This window comes from Dasypus novemcinctus, chromosome 22, assembly GCF_030445035.2.
Source record: "Dasypus novemcinctus isolate mDasNov1 chromosome 22, mDasNov1.1.hap2, whole genome shotgun sequence".
In the NCBI taxonomy this organism is placed as follows: Eukaryota; Metazoa; Chordata; class Mammalia; order Cingulata; family Dasypodidae; genus Dasypus; species Dasypus novemcinctus.
In genome coordinates this window covers 63,805,402-63,827,475 of record NC_080694.1, presented here as the reverse complement: position 1 = coordinate 63,827,475, position 22,074 = coordinate 63,805,402, and the positions used below count along the sequence as shown (strand labels likewise).

At 40.1% G+C, this 22,074-nt stretch overlaps 1 protein-coding gene across 4 annotated transcripts; it reads left to right on the top strand.

Moving 5' to 3' along the window:
• The first annotated feature begins 1,871 nt into the window (after window positions 1-1,871).
• Window positions 1,872-19,665, top strand: ZSCAN12 (zinc finger and SCAN domain containing 12). Of its 4 annotated transcripts, XM_058285385.2 has the most exons (5): window positions 1,874-3,284; window positions 3,376-3,868; window positions 5,767-5,911; window positions 8,009-9,161; window positions 13,473-19,665. In XM_058285385.2, exons 2-5 carry the CDS (start codon window positions 3,446-3,448, stop codon window positions 13,588-13,590), a joined length of 1,839 nt encoding a protein of 612 aa, XP_058141368.1. In that variant the 5' UTR covers window positions 1,874-3,284; window positions 3,376-3,445; the 3' UTR covers window positions 13,591-19,665. The 4 variants fall into 4 exon arrangements, with proteins under 4 accessions (XP_058141366.1, XP_058141365.1, XP_058141368.1 ...); XM_058285383.2 differs by lacking the exon at window positions 13,473-19,665 and having other exon boundaries at window positions 1,872-3,284; window positions 8,009-13,168; XM_058285384.2 differs by having other exon boundaries at window positions 1,874-3,868.
• Window positions 19,666-22,074: the final 2,409 nt, after the last annotated feature.

Genomic DNA, 22,074 nt, shown 5'->3' with positions numbered 1-22,074 from the left:
TCAATTTGCTAATATTTTATTGGGGATTTTTGCATCTATGTTCCTCAGAAATACTAGTCTAAGATTTTCCTTTCTTTGTAATGTCTTTACTTGGTTTTGATATTAGGGTAATGCTGGCCTCATAGAATGAATTAGAGAATGTGTTCAGTGCTATTTTATGGATTACATTGTGAAGAATCAGTATCATTTCTTCCTTAAACATTTGGTAGAATTCACCATTGAAACCATCTGGGTCTGGAGCTTAGATTTTGGACACATATTTAATTATTGTTTCAATTTCCTTAAGAGTTTAGATCTATTCAGATTACCTATTTCTCCTTGTGTAAGTTTTGCTGGTTTGTGTCTTTCAAGGAATCAGTCCATTTTATCTAAATTATCACATTTGTGGGCAGAATTACTCATCCTTTATTATTCTTTAAATGCTCATGGGATCAGTGGTGATAACTCTTCCCCTTTTCTTGGCTAGCCTGGCTAGAGATTTATCGACTTTATCAATCTTTTTTTAAAAACCAGCACTTTTTCTCACTGATTTTTCTCTATATTTTTTCCATTTTCCATTTTATTGATTTCTTACCTTATCTTTATAATTTCCTTTCTTCTTCTTGATTCAAGCTTATTTTGCTCTTCCTGTCTAGGTTCTTTAAGTGCATTTAGTGCTATAAATCTCCCTCTTAGCACTGCTTTAGTTGTGTCCCACAAATTTTGATGCTTTGTTTTGTTTTCATTTTCTTTCAGTTCAATGCACTTTTAGACTTCCCTTGAGAACTTCTCTTGACCCAGTTATTATTTGGAAGTAAGTTATTTAGGTCCAATGTTTGGAGATCTTCCTGCCCTCTCTCTGCGAATGATATCTAGTATGATTCAATTATGAGCAAAACACACTCTATATGGACTTACTAAATATTAGCTATTATTATAACATACTTGCATAAGTGTAGAAAATATGTGGACAAGGATGTATATTACATCATTGATATAAGTGAAAACACTTTATATGATCATTTTAGGGAATCATTTTAAATTTTTATAGTCATTTAAGTATTTATATAGGCATTTAAAAGGTCATAGCTCTCTGTCTTGTTATCAAAACATGTCCACAAAGTGTTCATTTTAAGAGTATAGTATATACATACTATTTATTTAGTAAAAATTTATGTAGTGCTTACTGTGTGCCATATATATTACTATTCTTATTTTAAAGATGAGGAAAATGAGGGTTTGAGTCCTGCCATATGCCTGATCACCATGTGTCAAAATGCCATGATCACCAGGTTTTGGTGAGAAAGCATTTCGGACGTTGCACTGATTTGGGCATTTCATGACCTCAGAACTGTAAGCTTTTACTCCAAATAAATCCCTTATATAAAAGCCAACACATTTCTGGTACTTTGCTTGGGCAGCCCTGTGGCAAACTAAGACAGATGCCAACTTCAACGTTCACTAAATATCCATACTTACCTGGGTTTATTTCTGGGCTACTATGTTCATGCACTCGTTTAATTGAGAAGGCTTTCAAATAGATTCTAATATCTTATGCGGTTGCTGCTCACAATCATTCTTTTACAGGGGTTTCCTGCCTATTTTTATTTTCCCTAATGACCTTTATAATCCATCAGTCTAGCTCTGGAACAATATATGCTGGTATTTTACTGGTGTATTATAATTACATATATATTTAGAGAGGGTTGACATCTTTATTGAGTCTAAGAACAGACCGCTTTCTATTTAAATTTACACTTGGCCTTTCACAAGTGTTTTAAAATTTTCCCCTTATAGGGTTTGCACATTTCCAGATAAATTTATTCCTAAGTATTTTATTGTTGTTGTTGTTGTTGTTGTTGCTATTATAAATATGGAATTCTCTTCTATTATGTTATCCCTGGTTATATGGGGTTTTTTGCTTGCTTTTTGAAGGCTATCGATTTCAGTGTATTCATTTTATACTGTCATTGTACTAAATTATTCTTTAGACATAGTTTTCCCACTGAATTCCGTGGGTTTTCATACATATAAACGTGAGCATCCCGAGCACCGCTGACGGTGAAAAGCCGCCAGGAACCAGCAGGTGGACCTCTGAGGAGCGTAGAGGTAGAAGTCCCACCCTCCACCGTCGGGAGGCGCTGTTGGGTCCATGCAGGACCTCAGGAGAAGATCCCAGCTCGAACCTCAGAGATGCAGAACCCCGAATTAAAGTGGCAGTGAGGAGGAACAGGATGGGCCTACCTTCAGAATGGGTCTGCAAGCCTCAACAGCTCACCCGGCTCGCGGAAGCAGAAAGGACGGCGGGGTAAAGGAACGGCGGGAGACACGAAAGCGCCACCCTCTGGCCTCAGCCTGAGAACGCCCGGCACGCCCCTCCCGCGGCGCCAGGATACCACCGAGTTGGCCGCGTCCCTCCGCCCGCGCTTCCTAGAGCTGCCGCGGAAGTGCACGCGGCGCCACGCCCGTCCGTTTCCTGTCTTTGTGGGCTGCTCCGGGTAGTGTTGGAGGACTTATCGCTTCGTCCTCGAGGAGGGGCCGCTCGCTGGCCACTTGGCCGTGGGCAGGCCTGTGCGGCGGGCGGGCAGCCGAAGAGTTGCCGTGTTCCCGCTGCCTGGGCCGCTGCAGACCTTCGGGCGCGGGTGGGGCGGATGCGGGTGTTCCCCCGCCCGGGCGGCTCCGTGGAAAGCTCCGTCTCCTCGGAAAACAACCCCTTGCCCCTGAAGAGTGCATCAGAATCCGGGGAGGGGTTCGGTCGGGAGGCCCTAAGCCTCCCTCCACCCCTGCCTCCGCTTGTACCGCGTGTACCCCTGTCGGGTTCGGCGTCTCCCGACGTTTTTGACACTCGGGGTCACAGACGCTGACCGGCATCCTTTGGACTCTCCTGGGGATAGCATTACTTAAGATTTACAATCACACAACGCGAGGGCCAAAGGGGGCCTTAGAGAGAAACTTCTCAAGCCTTTTCGTTTTATAAATGAAAAATAAGGAGCAGAGAAATTAGGTCACTGAGGAAATAAATTCGTGTGACTTTACTGCTTTTAATGGTTTACACCAGGCATCTGGACATTAAAAAAAAATTAACCAAGGATGGCTCCACTTTATTATAATTATTTATTTTCTCTGAGTGTTTATTTTATTCAATAATTAGTCCTTTATTTAGAAGTAGATAGAAATAAGTTTCCTACTGAGTTTTTACTCTTCTTAAAGTGCTGAAACAACTTGTCACCTTTCTCTTTAACTTAGCCTATTCTTAAGTCTTTTCTCTCAGAAGAGTTCTCTGAGTATAATAAACTAACCTGGAGGTAGGCTTTCAAAGCTAATATTTAAATTCTTAGAATTTGCAATTTTTGTTTTTGATGTTGTTTGTGTTATTAATGATACCTTACTCCTTAGTTCTACCCAGGAAGAAACTTTTCAGGGGAAATCTTGCTGGAAATACTATTAAAGCTTTTTCACAGCTGCAATGGCAGCTCCTTGGACTGCCCAGGAACTCAAGGACCAGAATGAATTCTTGGAAGTAAAGATCAAGGAGGAGGAGAAAAAGGTGGAGGAGTTTAAATATACGATCAGACAGGATCAGAACCTTCAAAAGGATAGCTCCCCTAGTGGAGAGGTCTTCCGTCAGTACTTCAGGCAGTTCTGCTACCAAGAGACATCTGGACCCCGTGAGGCTTTGAGCCGACTCAGGGAACTTTGCCATCGATGGCTGAGGCCAGAGACCCACACCAAAGAGCAGATCCTGGAACTGCTGGTGCTGGAGCAATTCCTGACCATCCTTCCTGAAGAGCTACAGGCCTGGGTACGGAAGCATCACCCAGTGAGTGGAGAGGAGGCAGTGACTATGTTGGAGGATTTAGAAAGAGAGTTGGATGAGCCGGGATATCAGGTGAGAAAAAAGATAAGGTTCTGTTTAAGATCAATTGTCTGCTCCTCAGCCAGAGTGAAGTACAACAGTGTTGTTTCACAAAGCATGTTTTTAACACTTTGGCGCTTCAGAAAGGAGGCCTGAGTGTCATGGAAAATTGGTTAATGTAGTCCTACTTATTTGTACCTTTTCTGCACAGGAATCTTGTATTTCTGTACCAAGGTGAAAAATTCTGTTTAATTAATATACTGCTCAGTTTAAAAACAAGTCTTCTAGTTCAGAGAGAAGATGATAATAGAGTAGGCAGCAGCCTCTTAAAAGAGGCATCACTTCTGTTGTACAATAAAAATAATTAAGAAGTAGGTTTTGCAGATATATCCACTGCCCCCAGCTGCATTAAATTATTAAAAGATGTAAAAATCAGATTCATCTCAGCGTGATGAGATGTAGTCTCATGTTTCTTTGAGTAGTAGAAAGCCCAGTTAAACTGGAAAGCAAATTTTTAGTAGAGTTGTGAATAGAGTGTGCAGGACTTTGAATATCAACCTCAAGTTTAGATTTTATTCTGTAAAATCTTTTCTCCTTGAATCTAAATGAACTTTACTAACCTCATGATGTAAAAGAGAACCAAATTATATAGGACCTTTTTGTTTTGTTTTAATATTGATATAAGACAATGGTTCTCAACCAGTGGCAGTTTCATGTCCCAGAGGGTGTCTAGCAATGTCTTGAGACATTTTTGGGTGTCATAACTTGGGGAGGTGCTATTGGCATCTAGTGGGTAGAGGTTACAGATGCTGCTAAACATCCTACAATGCACAGGACAGCCCCATACAACAAAACTGTGTCAGAGAATTAGAGGTATTTCTATGGTTTCAATGTAGCCATTGAAAGGGGTACAGGAGTAATTTGGAGGACCTGCTGTACACCAAAGCCCTGTACTGGGTGCTTTATATACATGATGTAAATAACCTTAGAGAAATTATATAACTAGCCCAAGGTCGCAAGCCTACTAAACTAAGAAACAGTGAGTAAGTAGAGTATTTCCAAGTACTACTTTTCACAATACCATGCTGGGAAAACCTATTATTTTTCAATGCAAGAGGGAATGGGCCCATGGAGTAGTGGGAGCAACAGAGTGATCAAAATTGCCAACTAAAGGATTAGTTAAGGGAGCAAGGGCCAAAGGGAAACAAAAAGGATTGGGATTGAAGGCAAAAGTGGAAAAATGAGCCTGGTAATAGAAGGGACATTTTAATATAGACGAGAAGAAGAAAAGTAAAGGATAGATGAAGAAGTAAACTCTGCATAATTGTCATCTTAGATAAGTAGGAAATACCAGCTACCCAGAGAGAAATGAGATCAGACTTCAGAAGAGCCCAAAGTATTAAGAATAGCTTCTAAAATGAATATGGTAGAGATTTTTCTCTTCTTTTCCTTTCTCCTTCCTTCTCCCATCCTTTCTTTCTTCCTCTTTCTTCTTTGTTCCCCTCTGCTTTTATCATTTCTCTCCATCATTTTCCTGTACTTATTCCCTTTCATGTTTTTCTTTACTCTGTTTTATTTAACCTTAATTCTATCTCCTTCCCACCTGTTTTTACTTCCTTTTCGTTTTCTGTTTCATTCTCCACTTCTGTGAATATAAGACAAAGAAGTAAAAGTGGCACAATCAGCATATCTTAAGAGTTAAGAATAGGAGACTTTACTCCCAGATAGGGAAGGACGGGTTTCTGAGCAGAAGCAGCATTTATACTGGCTTTGAAGAATGGGTAGGATTATGATAGACTGATATTTGGGAGGAAGGTCGTTTCAAGCTTAAGAGAGCTGGGCATGGGTCTTTTTCCCACTGCCATGAGTTGTATGCCCTTTTATTTTCTGTTTTCAGAGCAAGTCTCTCAGCTATATTTCATTTTCCTCAGGTCTCAATCCACACTGAGGAACAGGAAATGTTCTTGCAGGAGATAGCAACTCTAGGAACAGAACAAGCACCCAGTGTGTTCCTCCAGGCCTTGAAAGCTCAGCTAAAGTGTGAATCTCCAGAACTTGAGACCCAGCAGGAACAAGGTAAAGAAAGATGTGGAGAAAGTGGCCACGGTAGTTGCCAAGGGCTGGAAGAGGGAGGAAGAAATGTGACGTGAGGGCATTTTCGGGACTTGGAGTTGTCCTGGGTGGTACTGCAGGGACAGATGCTGGACAATGTATGTCCTGCTTGGCCCACTGGGTGGATTGGGGGAGAGTGTAAACTACAATGTAAACTATTATCCATGTGGTACAGCAGTGCTCCAAAATGTATTCACCAAATGTAATGAATGTGCCACAGTGATGAAAGAGATTGTTGATGTGGAAGGAGTGGGGTAGGGGTGTATGTGGGGTATATGGGAACCTCTTATATTTTTTAATTTAACATTTTTTTTATCATCCACCACCCCCCCCACCCGCGGCTTGCTTGCTGTCTACTCTCTGTGTCCAATAGCTGCGTGCTCCTCTGTGTTTTTGTTGCGTCACCTTGCTGAGTTGGCTCTCCGCAGTGCGTGCAGGCTGGTGGCTCTAGAGCCTGCCTTTACAACCCAGGGCATCCCATATGGTAGGCAGGAGCCCAACTGATTGACTCACAGCCACTTCCCTAATGTAGCACTTTTTGAGATCTTATGTATCTTCAAAAAAATGCAATTTAAAAAATGATGGGGGTGGGGAGTGGGGTATATGGGCACCTCTTATGTTTTTTAATGTAACGTTTTGTGTGATCTATTAACTTTTAAAAAGATAATTAAAAAATAAAATTAAAAAAAAAAAGACTCAAGGGAAGAGAGGGCTAAGAGACCATTTTGGCCTCTTTTGTACTCAGTACTCTCTGTGATCACTAAAGTCAGGAAGGCCTCTAGTAAGCTAATGACTTTTACTATATCCTCAACCTGGCTTGTCACTTTTCAATTCTTTTTACTCTTTATAGTCATATTTTTCCATATTCTCACTATATTATATTTGAGACCACTGAATTTAGTCCTTCTTATAGTTATCTTCCTTTGTGCTGCCTTCCCTGCTGTTTCTAGCCTTTATCCTCAGACACAGTCACTCACTGTCTTTACTTTGATTGTAACCCTTCTCTTTCATTAGTCTTTGCCCATAATTTTTACTGCTAACTCTGAGATGTTCAGAGTAAAAAAGATGCGTGTGCAGTTATAAAACAGAAAGAGTACTAAAGCAAATATAGTAAAATGTTAAAAGTTGGTGAGTGAAAGACCCTTCCTTATATCTACTTTCTCAATATTTTTTTTCTTTTTAAGGTTTTTTAATAGGTACAAATTCATATAATTTTAAAACAAAATATTTTTAAATTATACAATGAAAAGTTAGATCACTCAGTTTCCCCAGCCGTATGGTCTTCTCCCCCTGGTTGTCACTGTTATTAGTATCTTAGGTATCTTCCCTTTTTTTAAAAAAGGATATTTTTCATAGTGAAACAAATACATTTTTCCTCTCTTCACATAGATAGTAATATCTTACATTTAAATATTTTTTTAACAGCTGCTTTATATAAAAATGTATGGGTGGGCCACACAATTTAGCTACTGATGACATTTGTCTCCAGTGTTTAACTATTACAAATAGTGCTGTGATAATAAACCATATAGCGTAAATTCTTGTATGTGGAATTATTAAGTCAAAGTTTATATACATTCATAATTTTGATAGATACTGTCAAATTATCCTCCATAGTGGTATATCAGTTTATACTCCCACCTGCAATGTGTAGTGTCCACTTCATGAACACAGTGCTCTATCAAATTGTTTATGCAACTCTGATGGATCAAATAGTCTATCTCAGAATCGTTTAATTTTGTTCTCCCATTACCATGCTATTATTATAAGTTAGAGCATCTTTTCCTAAGTTTAAGAGCTATTATATTTCCTTTCCTGGAAACCATCAATTTTTTGGTTTACCAAAAAAAGTTTGCTCAATTTCCTATTGATTTATTGGTCTTCTCCTTAACAATTTTTGGAGGACTTCATATATTTACCCTATATTCTAATGCCATTTTAGAGTCATGTTGAAACTCAGGGTTCTTATTTTACTTTTCATTTGAATAATTTTATGTCCTCTAATGAAGTTTCTGTTTACTGTCCCAAGAAAGTTAGATAACATTTGTGATCCCTTTATAGTTTCAGATGTTGAGACTGGAAATGAACACCGGAATTTAACATTAAAGCAAGAAGTTTCTGAAGAAATGGAACCATATAGGAATAAGACTAGCAGATCTGAAAATGAGATAACCCAGGGTGCCAGGCATGGAGAAACCCATGAACCTGAAGAAAATACAGAAGAACCTTCTGGGTACCCCATGGAAGATAAACAGCCTGCATGTGATGAAAATGTAGTAAGTTTGACTGAGAACTTAGATCTTGTTGGACACCAGAGAATCTGTCCAGGAGAAAAATGTTATGAATGTGATGACTGTAGGAAAACCTTCAGGCAGCACTCGTGCCTCATAGAACATCAGAGGATCCATACCGGAGACAGGCCCTACAAATGTGAAGAGTGTGGAAAAACTTTCCGTGGAAGAACGGTGCTTATTCGGCACAAAATAATTCACACTGGAGAGAAACCATATAAATGTAACGAGTGCGGCAAAACCTTCAGCCGATGGTCAGCTCTTAATCAACATCAGAGACTTCACACAGGAGAGAAACACTACCATTGTAATGAGTGTGGCAAAGCCTTTAGCCAGAAAGCAGGCCTTTTTCACCATCTTAAGATCCACTCAAGAGACAAACCTTACCAGTGTACTCAGTGTAATAAAAGTTTTAGTCGGCGTTCAGTACTTACTCAGCATCAAGGAGTTCACACTGGGGCAAAACCCTATGAGTGCAATGAGTGTGGAAAAGCCTTTGTATATAATTCATCCCTTGTTTCCCATCAGGAAATCCACCACAAGGAAAAATGCTATCAGTGTAAGGAATGTGGGAAATCCTTCAGTCAGAGTGGCCTTACTCAGCATCAGAGAATCCACACTGGAGAGAAACCCTACAAGTGTGATGTATGTGAAAAAGCCTTTATTCAGAGGACAAGCCTTATAGAACACCAGCGAATTCACACTGGAGAGAGACCCTATAAATGTGATAAGTGTGGGAAAGCCTTTACTCAAAGATCAGTCCTCACTGAACATCAGAGAATTCACACTGGAGAGAGACCCTACAAGTGTGATGAATGTGGGAGTGCCTTTCGAGGAATCACCAGTCTCGTTCAGCATCAGAGAATCCACACTGGGGAGAAACCCTACCAATGTGATGAGTGTGGCAAAGCCTTCAGACAGAGGTCAGATCTTAGTAAACACCAGAGAATCCATAATAGATATGGTACCTATAAATGTAAAGAGTGTGGGGAATCGTTTAGGCAAAACACAGCTCTCTATCAACATCAGACTATCCACAAAGGAGAAAAGTCTGTTTGTATGTGATGCCTACAGGGAAGCTGTCTCACAGGTGCAGGGCCGGAGAGAAATACTAGCTTTGTAATGATTCGGGGCAAATCTTCAGTCACATGCTATAAGGAAACCTCAGCTATTTTATAAAGAACCCACTATGTACTACCTATTATATTAGGTACAAGTGAGGAACAAGCATAATACAGATTCCTTTTCTCAGAGTTTACAACCTAATTTGAAATACATATGATCCACATATTTAAATAAATAAAACTATAGGACAGTAGAATTGATGCCCACAGTAGTGTAGAATTAAAGTTGCACTTGACAGACAATAAGTGCAAAAATTCCTAAGGACAGATCTGTTGCCTAGAGTGATCCAGAAAGATTTTACTGAAATCAGGAACCTTTGGAACAGCTTACCTGGGTGGATTTTGAAATCAACAATAATAATAGGCAGGAGGTAAAGGAAGAATATAAAAGTTAATTCCAAGGTAGGAATAACAGCCTGCTACGAGTAACTGGGTGTAAAACTCAAATGCCAAAGCATTAAGCAGCAGCTCAAAAATGTCATTAAGGTTGATAATAAGGTTGACTGGCTTCTCTTTTAATTTATTCAAGGTAAACAAGATATTGGGTTTTTAAGGCAGAAAGCATCTTGGAGAGCCAAGTTGCTAAAGCAATGAAAAGTGAAATGAGCTTGAACATGGGCTTTGGATCAAAAAGTGATTTGACAATCAAGTGGGTATTCCAGAGAATGCAGTGGAAAGGGAATGCGAAGGGAAGGAAGATGGAAAAAATTAAAAGTGTGTGATAGGAAAGGAGAATGATGGGGCAGAGCTATGAATTTGAGAGACTTCAGCTGTATGGTGAGGATGGAGGTGGAAAGTGCTGAGATAGAAGAACTTGGAAGAGCTCTGCACTCCTGTGCTCAGTACAGAAGTAGCCTTTTTCATTAATAGCCGGAACTTCTTAACAATTATACCCTGAAATTTTGGGGACTAGAGAGCATCTTAAGAAATCCAAATTTAAAAATGATGACCTGCTGGAGGGACTGTAGTAGGAGAACTTTTTGTTGTAGAAGGATGCTTATCGATTGTAGAATTGGGACAGAACAAAGCCATTATTGGACAACTTTTGAAATCTAGAAAAGGATTTTTAGTAATAATATATGATTTAACTGCTTACTAAGGACCAGGCATTCCCAATTTCATCTAGGGAAACTGAAATTGGTAAATGAAAACTGCACGTGGTCACAAAATTTGTATGTGGTAGAACCAAGATTTGAACTGAAACACCATTCCAGAGCCCACACTTTTACCCTCTGTGCTACATTTCCTCTGTTTCATTTGCACAAACCATTTGTCACAGTGGTATTGTTTATTCAGTAATTATCTGTAGAAACTTTTCAACTCTTCTGTAGTGAAACCCAGAGCACTGGGGTCCAACCAAAGGTAATATCACCCTTTCTGCCTACTAAATCTTGGATTTGGCCAGTGTAAGCATTAGCCCTAATTCATATTGTCTGCACAATGAGGGTTTCCTTAGCAGACATTCCATTTTTAAAAATAGGCTCTGTCTGAAAGGAGCACCCCCTTGGTTTAGAACCATAATCCACTCTGCAGTTTTCTGTCTGTGACAGTAGGATTTTCGGCTGCCTTGTCTAATACATATGATTTAGAAATATATCCCCCAAATGTTTATAACCCATTATGGATCTGTCTTCAACAAGTTTTTAAAAGTGATTTTATATTTGTCATCAGTATTGCTTCTTGGGTTAAAAAATAATGTAGATACTTATATAAACTAGTACTTTTATTTGCTTAAGATTTGCCTCTTATGGTTCAAATGGTGCCCCTCCTGACTCCACAAGGCTCAAATTTGAACAAGTCCTTCTCAACCTGGGGATAATATGAATTAGACAATATGAATTAGGGCTAATGCTTACACTGGCCAAATCTCATCGAAGACTTTTTGGCCTTTAATTGAATCTCTTCTCAACTTTAATCCTTTTACATTGAAAAGTTCTCATAGCCTCTCCAGAAGTTCATCGTTTTATTTAAATTTCTTTGGATCCTCTCATTCCAGATGTTTCTTGGTGTAATTGGTAGAGTTCTCACACTATTTTTATACACAGATAATATTTTAATATATTCTATGTTTATAAATTATATAGGTATGCATATACATGTGTTATGTATGATATGTAATATATTGCATATATAATTTTGATTTTATATATATAATTTGATTTTTATGAAACTGACCGTAGTAAACGTTAACTTCTCTGTTGTTTAGCTCCTCAGTTCCCATTGTAAGATTGTCATTGAGAGCCAGCAGTTTTCCCTTGATTTCATGGTAACAGTTGATTCTCATCATACACATTAAAAAAGACAGGCTCTGGGTCTGAAAATCCATCAGTCGAAGTTCCCAAAGCTTGCGCCCACCACAGTTCAAGGGGCGCTTTGGGGAACCTGGCTGCTGCCAGGCATCTTTCTAAGCCAGCTGGCCAGGTCCTGGCTGTCTAGAGAAGCACTCCTGAGTTGAGACCATTTGGAACCTCTGATTTATGTCTAGATCTTCATTATTCCTCTCTGATTAGGTAACCATGTATGCCCCACTTTTTAATCTAGTGCCTCAGTTCTGACTAATTCAAGGAAGGATTTAGGAGTAGGTATCTCCCTACTTCATCCCTGATCAAGAATGAGGCAATTTAGGGATTCTTTATAGCTTCCTGTCCAAATTCCCTATTTATTCCTGAGGCAGAGTTTAAGAACACAGCTTCTAAAGCCAACTTCTGGGTTCAAATCTCATTTTGCCACAACTAGCTGAGTGACTTTGGGCAAGCAAAGTAACCTCCTATGCCTTAGTTTCCTCATAAGTAAAATAACAGTAATGGTAGTACCTTCCTCATTGGGCATTTATGTGCACTAAATGAAATGAGATGTAAAGTGCTTGGAACAGTGCTTAGCACATGGTCAGTACTTTGTAACTGTTACTGTTGATTACCATGGGCTCTCTCAGATGCCTTGGTTCAAGATGCCTCAGCCCTTGTTCCTGTGCTACAGGTTTCCCAGGGCTGCTGCATAGTCCACCCAGCCTTGGAAAAAAGCTAACATTCAGGCTTATTTTAACTTTCTTGCCCTGGGAACTTAGGAACAGCATGGGCAGGGCACAAGTATCGCCCAAGCTGGAAGACAGAGATTTCTCTGCCTTTCATCTTTACTTCTGTCAGTTTTCAGAGATAACTAGGAACCCACTGTATTTCTCTGGAGCAACTCTTGTGAAGTTCTGCATCTTGAAGGCAGATCCCCAGCCGCACCAGGCATGTTCCAGCTTCTAAGTATTGATTCCTGGGGTTACCTGACAACACAGCCAAAGCCAGTGCTGCTCAGTAGGGGTGGGGATACTGCCAGGCAACCACAGAGAGGAGAAAACCAAGGCTGAGGCTGCTGGTAACAGCAGTGGGCCATTTCGGTCTGTGGGGTATGTTTAGAGGCAATCGTGGTCGTAGGTCTGTGGATCCCGAGTTTGAACCTGGTGTCCAGTTCCACCCAGTGAGGTTGGGGTCTGATGATTGGGAGAAGTAGGGGAAAGTTAAGAATGGCCTCCAAGTTTTGATCTGAGGTACCAGGAAGCTATTAAAAAGGAAAGTTTGGGTTCCCAGTTTGGGAAAAGGTAAGTTGAGTTCATTTGGGGGGGGATGTCATGAATTCCCAAAAGTAGGTAAGTTGGCACTAAAAGTTCAAGGAAAGATGTGGAGTCCACTTACTGGTTGTGTGATTTTGACCAAATTACTTAATCTCTCTGTGCCCCTTGTCAGTGGGAATTATGAAAGTACTTAAATGATTATGTAGTAAACTTTAAATAAATACTAGCTCTTGCTATTTTTTTCTCATTTCTCATGTTCTTCTTTTCTTTTCCCTATCATTTATATGGGATTCTCTGAGGGGGGAGAGCTGAAGGGAAAGGGTTCCTGGTCTGTGTTTCAAGTTTTGGTGACATATACATTTAGGAAGTAAAAGACTTCATCAGGTGAAGCTAGCTAACAATTTGCAAAGTCACTCTCACTATCTCCTAATTTATTTAGCTTCCTGACAGTTTCTTTTTCATTCAGTGCGTTGTGCAGGTAAGTAATTTCTTGGGTAAAAGAGCTAAACAAAATTTAGGGTTTCTCTTAATGGTATTATTTTATGCCTCAGGAAGAAGACTAGCTACAAGGAAATACTGAAAAATCAGTGTGAACCCCAAGCTGGAGTGAACCTTCTCCTGAGTTCTCTCATTCCAGAATGGCAGTCCTCTTGCAGGAAAGATCTCTAAAAGTGATGATAGAGGAAGAGGACTGTGCCTGGGACTAAGAATAAGGCTGGCAAAGAAATTGCTGTCCTTTCCCAAAACTTTCAGTTATGACTACCAGGAGATAGATACCCGGACCTCACGGGGCTCTCAGCAAACTCAGGGAGCCCCCATTTGCTGAGACCAGAAGTACATACCAAGGAGCAGGTGCTGGAGCAGGCCTGACCCTGCCTAGGAAGCTGCAGACCCGGTAGGATAATACCATCCAGAATGTGGAGAGGAGGCCCTGATCTTGCGGAAGATTTGAAGAGACAGCTTGAAGGACAAGCCATCAGGTGGGGAGGATTGAAACAATCATGTGGCTTGACTTGTGGAAAGCTTCGAGAATAGCACAGAAAGCAGCAAAACTGAACTCTAGGATACATCAGATGTATGTGCAGTCATAACCCAGTATCTCCCTCATGAGCTTTAATTCCCCAGATAATTCATGTGCACCTCTGAAACTTTCTGTACTGGAGGATTTTTTTTTTTTTTTTGGATGTTTTTACTGAATATTTAGCTTCGAATTCCAAAACCAACTTTATCCCGTTGCCTTTAGGTCCCAGGCTAAAGGATAGAAATATATGCTCATGGTAGAGATAGTACCTTGGAATCCCAAGGGTTTCAGTTTTAGCCTGTTAAGATCCAATCTCAGCGTATCTCAGAATATTGCTTTTAAAACAGATGAGATGATGAGAAAGGATCTCTGGAGAGAATGGCAGAAGAGGAGAACCTCTCAAGGGAAATTCTTTAAAACTCAGTAGTAGTGTCATCTCTGTTGAAACCCTGCCACTGCCCATCTCCTTATCATACCTGATCCTTTAGGTAGAAATTCTCACTGTATTTGTGAGGTGTTTTTTTCCCCTCTAACCTATTAAACTCCTTTAGATTAAAAAAGTATTGCCCTCTTTTTATGTTTTAGTCCTGAACATTACCTGGAAAAGTCATTTTCCACACTGCAATTTTTCTAGTTTACTGATTTTCCCCCATCAAAATAGTATGTATTTTGACATTAACCCACCTATTGCTTCAACTTAACTTTTATCATATTCCATAGTTTATTGATCACTCAACAAACATTTATTGAGCATTTCATATGTCCACAGTAGTGGCCTAGGTATGTTTCAGTAGTTGTAAATGGTTCTTTTAACTATGCTTAGCAAATTAAACTTTGTCTTGATTTCATGGCATTCCCCGTTTCTCAGTTTGGAATTCAAACTGATATCTTGACTTTTTTTTATTATACCTTCCTGATTCTTTATCACATTTTGTGAGAAAACACCCATACTCTTCCAGTATCTTTCTGTCCATTTGTCTCCTTTTTTCATTCAGACTGGATGCCCCTATCACCACCCTTAGGCACTTCACAAAATTAGGATGCCAGGTTAGAGACACAGAAAAACTACCCTTTTGGTAAAGTGAAAATTTTTTTTTCACTTTGTTCCTCATCATCTCATTATCTCAGCAGAAGAGACAACTGACATTCAAATTGTCTGCATTTTTTTAGATAGTGTTACTGAGAATGAAAATAAGAACTCCAGCACAAAAATTCTGAAGATTCTGAATCTTGTGGGCAGATTTCTATAGAACTCTATGGGTGCAGTAAGTGTAGTAAAAGTCATAGTTACTGAGAGTCATTACTCAGTATCAGAGAGTCCATGCTGAAGAGAATCTCTTTGAGAGCAGCAGGTATGTTTATAGTGGGTCCCTTCCTTCCCATCAGGAAATATGCCAGAATGAAAAATGCCATCAATGCAAAGACTGTGGGAAAGTTTTTAGCCATAGTGGCCTTCTTTTACATCACAGAATCCATGAAAGAGAGACCCTATAAATATGGTAACTGAGGAGTCCTTCATTGATCAAGGAAACCTTATAGAGCCTTGTGGGAAGAATGAAGGAAAAGCCTTTTTTCACACAAAAGTCCGGACTGTGCATCCAGAGAGAATATGCACTGAAAGAGGTCTTACCAATGTGATGCATGTGGGAATCATTTCCATAGAATCACCAGCTTTATTCAACATTTACACTGAAGAGAACCTACCAGTGTGACGAACATGGAAAAATCTTTAGGGAAGCAGATGGGGCTCAACTGATAGAGCATCTGTCTACCATATGGAGGGTCCAGGGTTCAATCCCCAGGGCCTCCTGACCCATGTGGTAAGCTGGCTATGCACAGTGCTGCCACACATAAGGAGTGCCGTGCCACACGGGCACCCCTGCATAGAGTGCCATGTGCAAGGAGTGCACCCTGTAAGGAGAGCTGCCCTGTGTGAAAAAAGCACAGCCCGCTCAGGAGTGGCACCATATACAGGGAGAGCTGACGCAGCAAGATGATGCAACAAAAAAGACAACAGTTTCCCATTTCCACAGGATAATGTAAGCAGATACAAAAGAACACAGCAAATGGGCACAGACAGCAGAGAACGGGGGGGAAGGGGAGAGAGATAAAAACCTTTTTTAAAAAAAATTTAAAGAAAAGTCTTTAGACAGAGGTTGATCATCGGAGCATCCATAATTAAGGCACTCTTATAAATGAAGATTTTGGGAAGTTGTGTAGACAAAGCTCAAACCTTGTCGCAGTTTGATATTATTTATGAATTCCAAAAAGATACATTGATTGTAAGCTGGTCAGTTCCTCTGGGCATGAAACCTGATGTATTAAATTTGAATGTTATGTTTACTTGATTAAGTTAAGATTAGGGTTTTGATTTGCCCACGTCAGTAGGGTGTTGAATCCCCACCCTCTTGGTGGGCAGGCACTCCCACAGAAAAAGATATAGCAGAGAAAGGTGGCTCATTAGACACGGCAGAGGCCCCAGGAAGAGAGATGAGCCTGGTGGTCTACAGCTGACCTTGTGAAGAGAACAGAGCAAAGAAACGAGCCCCTGTGAGAGAGATGATTCTTATGTCAGCCTACAGCTGAGGTCAGAGGAAGCTGGGACCAGGGAGCCGTAAGAGGAAGAAGGAAGGCTGAACCTCACAGACCATTGCCCTCCGTCTTGCTTGAACACATGGCCAATGACTTTGGGTGAGAGAGTACTTCTTACAGTACCTTGAGTTGTGCTCGTTACAGCCTTGTGACTGTAAGCTTCTACCTCAAATAAAATCAACAGATTTCTGGTACATTGCATCAGCACCCCTTTTGGATGACTAATACAAGCCTCAACCCCAGAATCTTTACAATATTGAAAAATTAAGGAATGTAAATGGGCAAGTTGCATAGGGAATGGGTATAATTACAAATTGCCCATATTAGCCAGGAAAAACATTCAATGAATTCCTCAGATCAGGAAAAGGAAAGGCCAGAAGTTCTTTTTCCTTTCTATGAATATAAGCAACCAAGAGTTTTGAAATAAACTGTGCCTGCATCCCTGGACTTTGGATATTGTCTGTGGGATGATTATATGTATATTGAGGGGCATACTATTTCCTCCATGCCTGCTCTAATGTCATATCTTTAATTCACTCAGCAAGCATAGTATTGGTATATACTGTTGTAAATATTATAATATTCATGGGCTAAATAGGCTTGTATGTGTACCTGAGGATACAAAAATCATATGTATAAAGTTTGAATAAGTGGTGAAAAGAACCAACATCATTAAAATGTTTAATACTTTCATCACTTTGGGACTGCCTCATAAGGTCCTTCAACACAAGACCATGTAGAATTACTTTCTTTTATAGAAAGCATGTATATAACATTGTGAAGGCTAATACTTATAAGTAACTTGCTTATTTATCCTTTTCAGTTCTAAAGCCTGTTGAATAAAAGGGGAAAATCTTTAAAAGATAACCTTAAGCAATTTGATAAAATAGCCCAATCTCTACCCTTGCATAAAAGAATGAGGCTTATATATTTTATAATAGATCACTAAATACAGAAGTTACTTAACAGTGATGATTTCAGAATCCTGGGATTTATCTGCTGTATATCCCTAAATTTTTTTGCATGGGTATTACAGTTACTTTTTAAAACAAACTACATTCTGTATATAGTTTTTTTCCCTCCAGCATTATGAAAATCACATTATTTTTTCCCTTAACTTACTATCTTGTACATAAAAGGATTTACTAATAGTGAACTAACATTGCATTACAGGAATAAATGTCCCTTGGTCATGGTGTATTCTTTTCTCAGATATGATAATGGATTCTACTTGCTAATATTTAGCATGTTTTCCATCAGTAGTCATGTGATAAGTCTTTTGTACTACATTTTCAGGTTTAGATAACAGTGTTTTACTTGCCTGATAAAAAGAATGAAGAAGTTTTTGTTCATTTTTACTGCTCTAGAACAATTAACAAAACATTGGAACTAGATTATCATCCAGATGTGAAACCTTCTGGATGCTTTTCTTTGGGCTAGTTCCTTGGTAATGTTCTCTATTTCTTCTACAAAAACTGACTTTTTCTACTTTGTCTTTATAACGGAGGTCAATTTTGGTCTTTATTTGCTTAGGATAGTATGCATTTTGTCCAGTGTGATGGTTAAGTTCATGTGTCACCTTGGCTAGGTTTTGGTGTCCACTTGTTTGGTCAAGCAAGCACTGCCCTGATTGTTATTGTGAGGATATTTTGTGGACTTAAATCATTAGTAAGTTGATTTTATCTATGACTGATTATATCTACATTCAACTGAAGGGACTGCCTTAACAATGAGAGAAGTCTTACCCAATTAGTTGAAGGATTTAAAAGGAGAAGTAGTGATTTCAGCAATCAGAAGAGAGAATTTCCACCTCTACTTCAACCAGCCAGCCTCTCTGGTAGAATTCATCAAAAATATTCATCATAGTTCCTAACTTGTGGCCTGCCCTATGGAATTTGGACTTGTGCATGCCCACAGTCGCATGAGACAATTCTTATAAAAATCTCATATTTTTTCCAGATATCTGCAGTCGATTTTATTTCCCTAGAGAACCCTGACTAATTCTGTTTTGGTACTGGGAATCATTCTTAAGAAGCAGAATCTTAAGGATGAGATATCTGAATTGGTTCTGGGGTTTTGGGAAATTGGTTCTCTAATCTGATTAGATTCAAAGACACTAGTGACTTTCTAGTAATCAGGATGGCACTGATAGCTCAAGGCATGAGTTGGCAATAGAGATAAGCAAATTATCACCATTGGATACAGCTACTCAAATGCTTATAAGAGGCAAGGCTCTGGATAGGAGTGTTTTTGACACTTGTGGAAGTTTGAGATGATTTTGTGAGTCCCAAAAAGAGAAAGATTATGTTTGTAAAGTATTCTTCTGGGTGTGATACCCTTTGATTTCATTAAATTCAGTTGAGGGAATTTTGATTAGACTACTCGCTAAGATCACTTTTTGGGGTTTTGATTAGGCTACATCAGTGAGGCATGACTCAAGTTGAGTCTCTGCCCCCCTTGCTGGATCTAATATAAATGGACACAGAGAGACAGACATGGGAGGGGGGAAGCCATGTTTGATGCTGCCATGTGAGAAAGATTTTGCCCACAGCCGAGGGAAGCCTCTGAGAGGCTCAAGAAGCTGAGACCCAGAGAGAGAGAGGCCAGGTAAGAGACAAGCCCTATATCAGGTTTGCCTATAGCTGCAGAAAGCCAGAGACCTCAACAGAGATTGGTGGCCATCTTGCTTTGCCAAGTGCCTGGACAACAGGATCAGCAGTAGCTGGCTTTGATGAGAAAGTACCCCTTATGGTGACTCAAATTTGTATATTTTATGGCCTTGGAACTGTAAGCTTTTACCCCAAATAAACCCCCTTTATAAAAGCCAACACATTTTCTGGTACTTTGCATCAGCAGCCCTTTGGCAAACTAAAACACTTTAAGAGAGTTTAATGGAGTTAAAAGGTATGATAATGGCTGGTTGTTCCTAAATATTTTGTATACAGTTATAAAAGGAATGAACTCAAGGCTTCAAATTTGCAACTTAAGCACTGCATGAAGGATGTGAATGTTTCTATGTGTGCCCAAAAAGAATCTTATTTTGTATAGCTGCAGACTTGAAATTTCTGATAAACCAGACCCAGAGTCTCCTTGTGCACATTACTGAATTATAAAATAAAGTCCCAGCCTTGCATGGTGTCTGCTCTTGAAGTGAGGGCATTGATTAGAAAGTAAAGGGATCCTGAAAATTGGAATGGGGGCATATAGGTTGATAGTGGGAGGGGGGGGGGGAGCATTTAAACCCTAGATTCTGCTGAATCTGCCTGATATGTCTGCCCTGAAGAACAAGCCACCCAACCTCCAGTCTGCCCTGAGGAATCTGCCATCCAGCCTCCACCTGAAGTGATTAACCCTGCTGTGCCTGGTAAACCTGTAACCACCTCCCCTGAGCAAACAGCCCTCTCTTCTCTGAATAGATTAACCCTGTTTCACCAGATGAAACTGCAATGCAATGAATGTCCTGAGGTAGTTGGCTTGCAAGACACTTCTAATTCTCATGACTCATCACTGCTCTTTCCTTCCAGACCTATAACTAGACTGAAGTTCCACAGGCCCCAGAAATGAGGTACAAAGTATGACTCATGAGAAGTTGTACTATACTCCAAAAGAACTTCATGATTTTTCCAGCTTATATAGACAGAAACCAGGGGATTATATGTGGGAATGGATATTAAGGGTATGGTATAATGGTGGAAGGAATATAAAGCTGGATCTGACTGAACTTACTGATATGAGTTAAAGGGCTCTTTTGGTAGTTGGCTGAAACATGGGCCAAAAGGTGGCATACATGAAGGATGATGTTGAAATGCTCAAACTGCCCTGGTATAATGTACACGAGGGGATCTGAAGGCTTACAGAGATTGGGATGTTAAAGTGGATTTATCATGTAAGACCCACTCACCCACCCCAGCAATGTCCAGGGGATACACCTTTCAGCAGGACTGTGAGGAATAAGTTTGTGAGACTAACTCCATCTTCCTTGAAGAGCTCTGTGGAATGTCTTCTCTATAGGTCAGATATTACTGTGGGAATTGCTGTCATTGAACTTGGATCCTTAAACACAATGGTGATGATCAGATCCCAGATTGGCAGAAAACAAGCGGCAGTACTTACTAGCCAAAGACAAGGTAGGCATGGCTACCACAATGGACAGCAGACAAATAGCCTGATTGGCAGAAACTATGTGTTAGCTAGTAGACCATGGGGTACCTAGAAGTAAAATAGAAGTGCCATCTAAAAATTCTTACTTGATCATTATAAGCAAAAGACTTCTAGGTCAAGAGAATGCAAGTCTAATTTGAATTACAAAAACAGAGTTATGACTCTTTAATTCCCAGACTTTAGTCAGTTTACAGATGCAGAGCCTTTTGAATGAAGGGTATGCCGGGTTCCCTTGGGGAAGGACCATGTTACACTGCCAAATACTTACACTGCTTATCTTTCTTCCAGCCATTTCCAAAGAGACCTGAGGCCTTTTACCAGGGTAACTGGATTGGGGAAAAGGAAATAATCAGACATTTTGGGGATTATTAGACATTAGTTCCAGGAAACCCAAAAGTTCACTGTGGTCCACCAAGCAGAATAGAGGCTTATGGAGGTCAGATGATAGATGGAGCTTTAACTCACATCCGTCTCACAATTGATGCCCAGGTCCATTCTGTGGTTATTTCCCCATTTCCGGAAAGCATACCTGAAATAGGCATACTCAGCAACTGGCAGTATCCCCACATTGTCCCCTGACTTGTGGAATGAGGGCTATTACAGTAGGAAAGGCCAAGTGGGACCAACTAAAACTGCTCCTACCTAGCAAAATAGTACATCAAAAGCAATACTGGATTCCTGGAGAGATTGTAGGTTGGTGCCACAATCAAGGACTTGAAGAATTGCAGGGGTGGTAATTCCCACCACATCCCCATTCAACTCTCCTATTTGGACTGTACAGAAAACATGCATCTTGGGGGAATGACACTGGATTATCATAAACTTAACTAGGTGGTGACTTAAATTTCAGCTGTCATTCCAGATGTAGTATCATTGCTTAAGCAATTAAACACATCCCCTGGTATGCAGCTATTGATCTGGTAAATGCTTTTTTCTCAATTGCTGCTGGCAAAGACCACCAGACACAGTTTTACCTGGCAAGGCCAGCAATGTGCCTTCACTGTCCTATCTCAGAAATATATCAACTCTTCAGCCCTGTGTCATAAAAGAGTCTGCAGGGACCTTGAACATCTCTCCTTCCCACAAGACATCACATTGGTCCATTTTTTTTTTTTTTTTAAGATTTATTTTATTTATTTCTCTTCCCTCCTGCCCTTCCCCCCCACCCCCAATTGTCTGTTGTCTGTGTCCATTTGCTGCATGTTCTTTGCCCGTTTCTGTTGTTGTCAGCAGCACGGGAATCTGTGTCTCTTTTTTGTTACATCATCTTGCTGCATCAGCTCTCCATGTGTGCAATGCCATTCCTAGCAGGCTGAAATTTCTTTCGTGCTGGGCGGCTCTCCTTATGGGGTGCACTCCTTGCATGTGGGGCTCCCCTA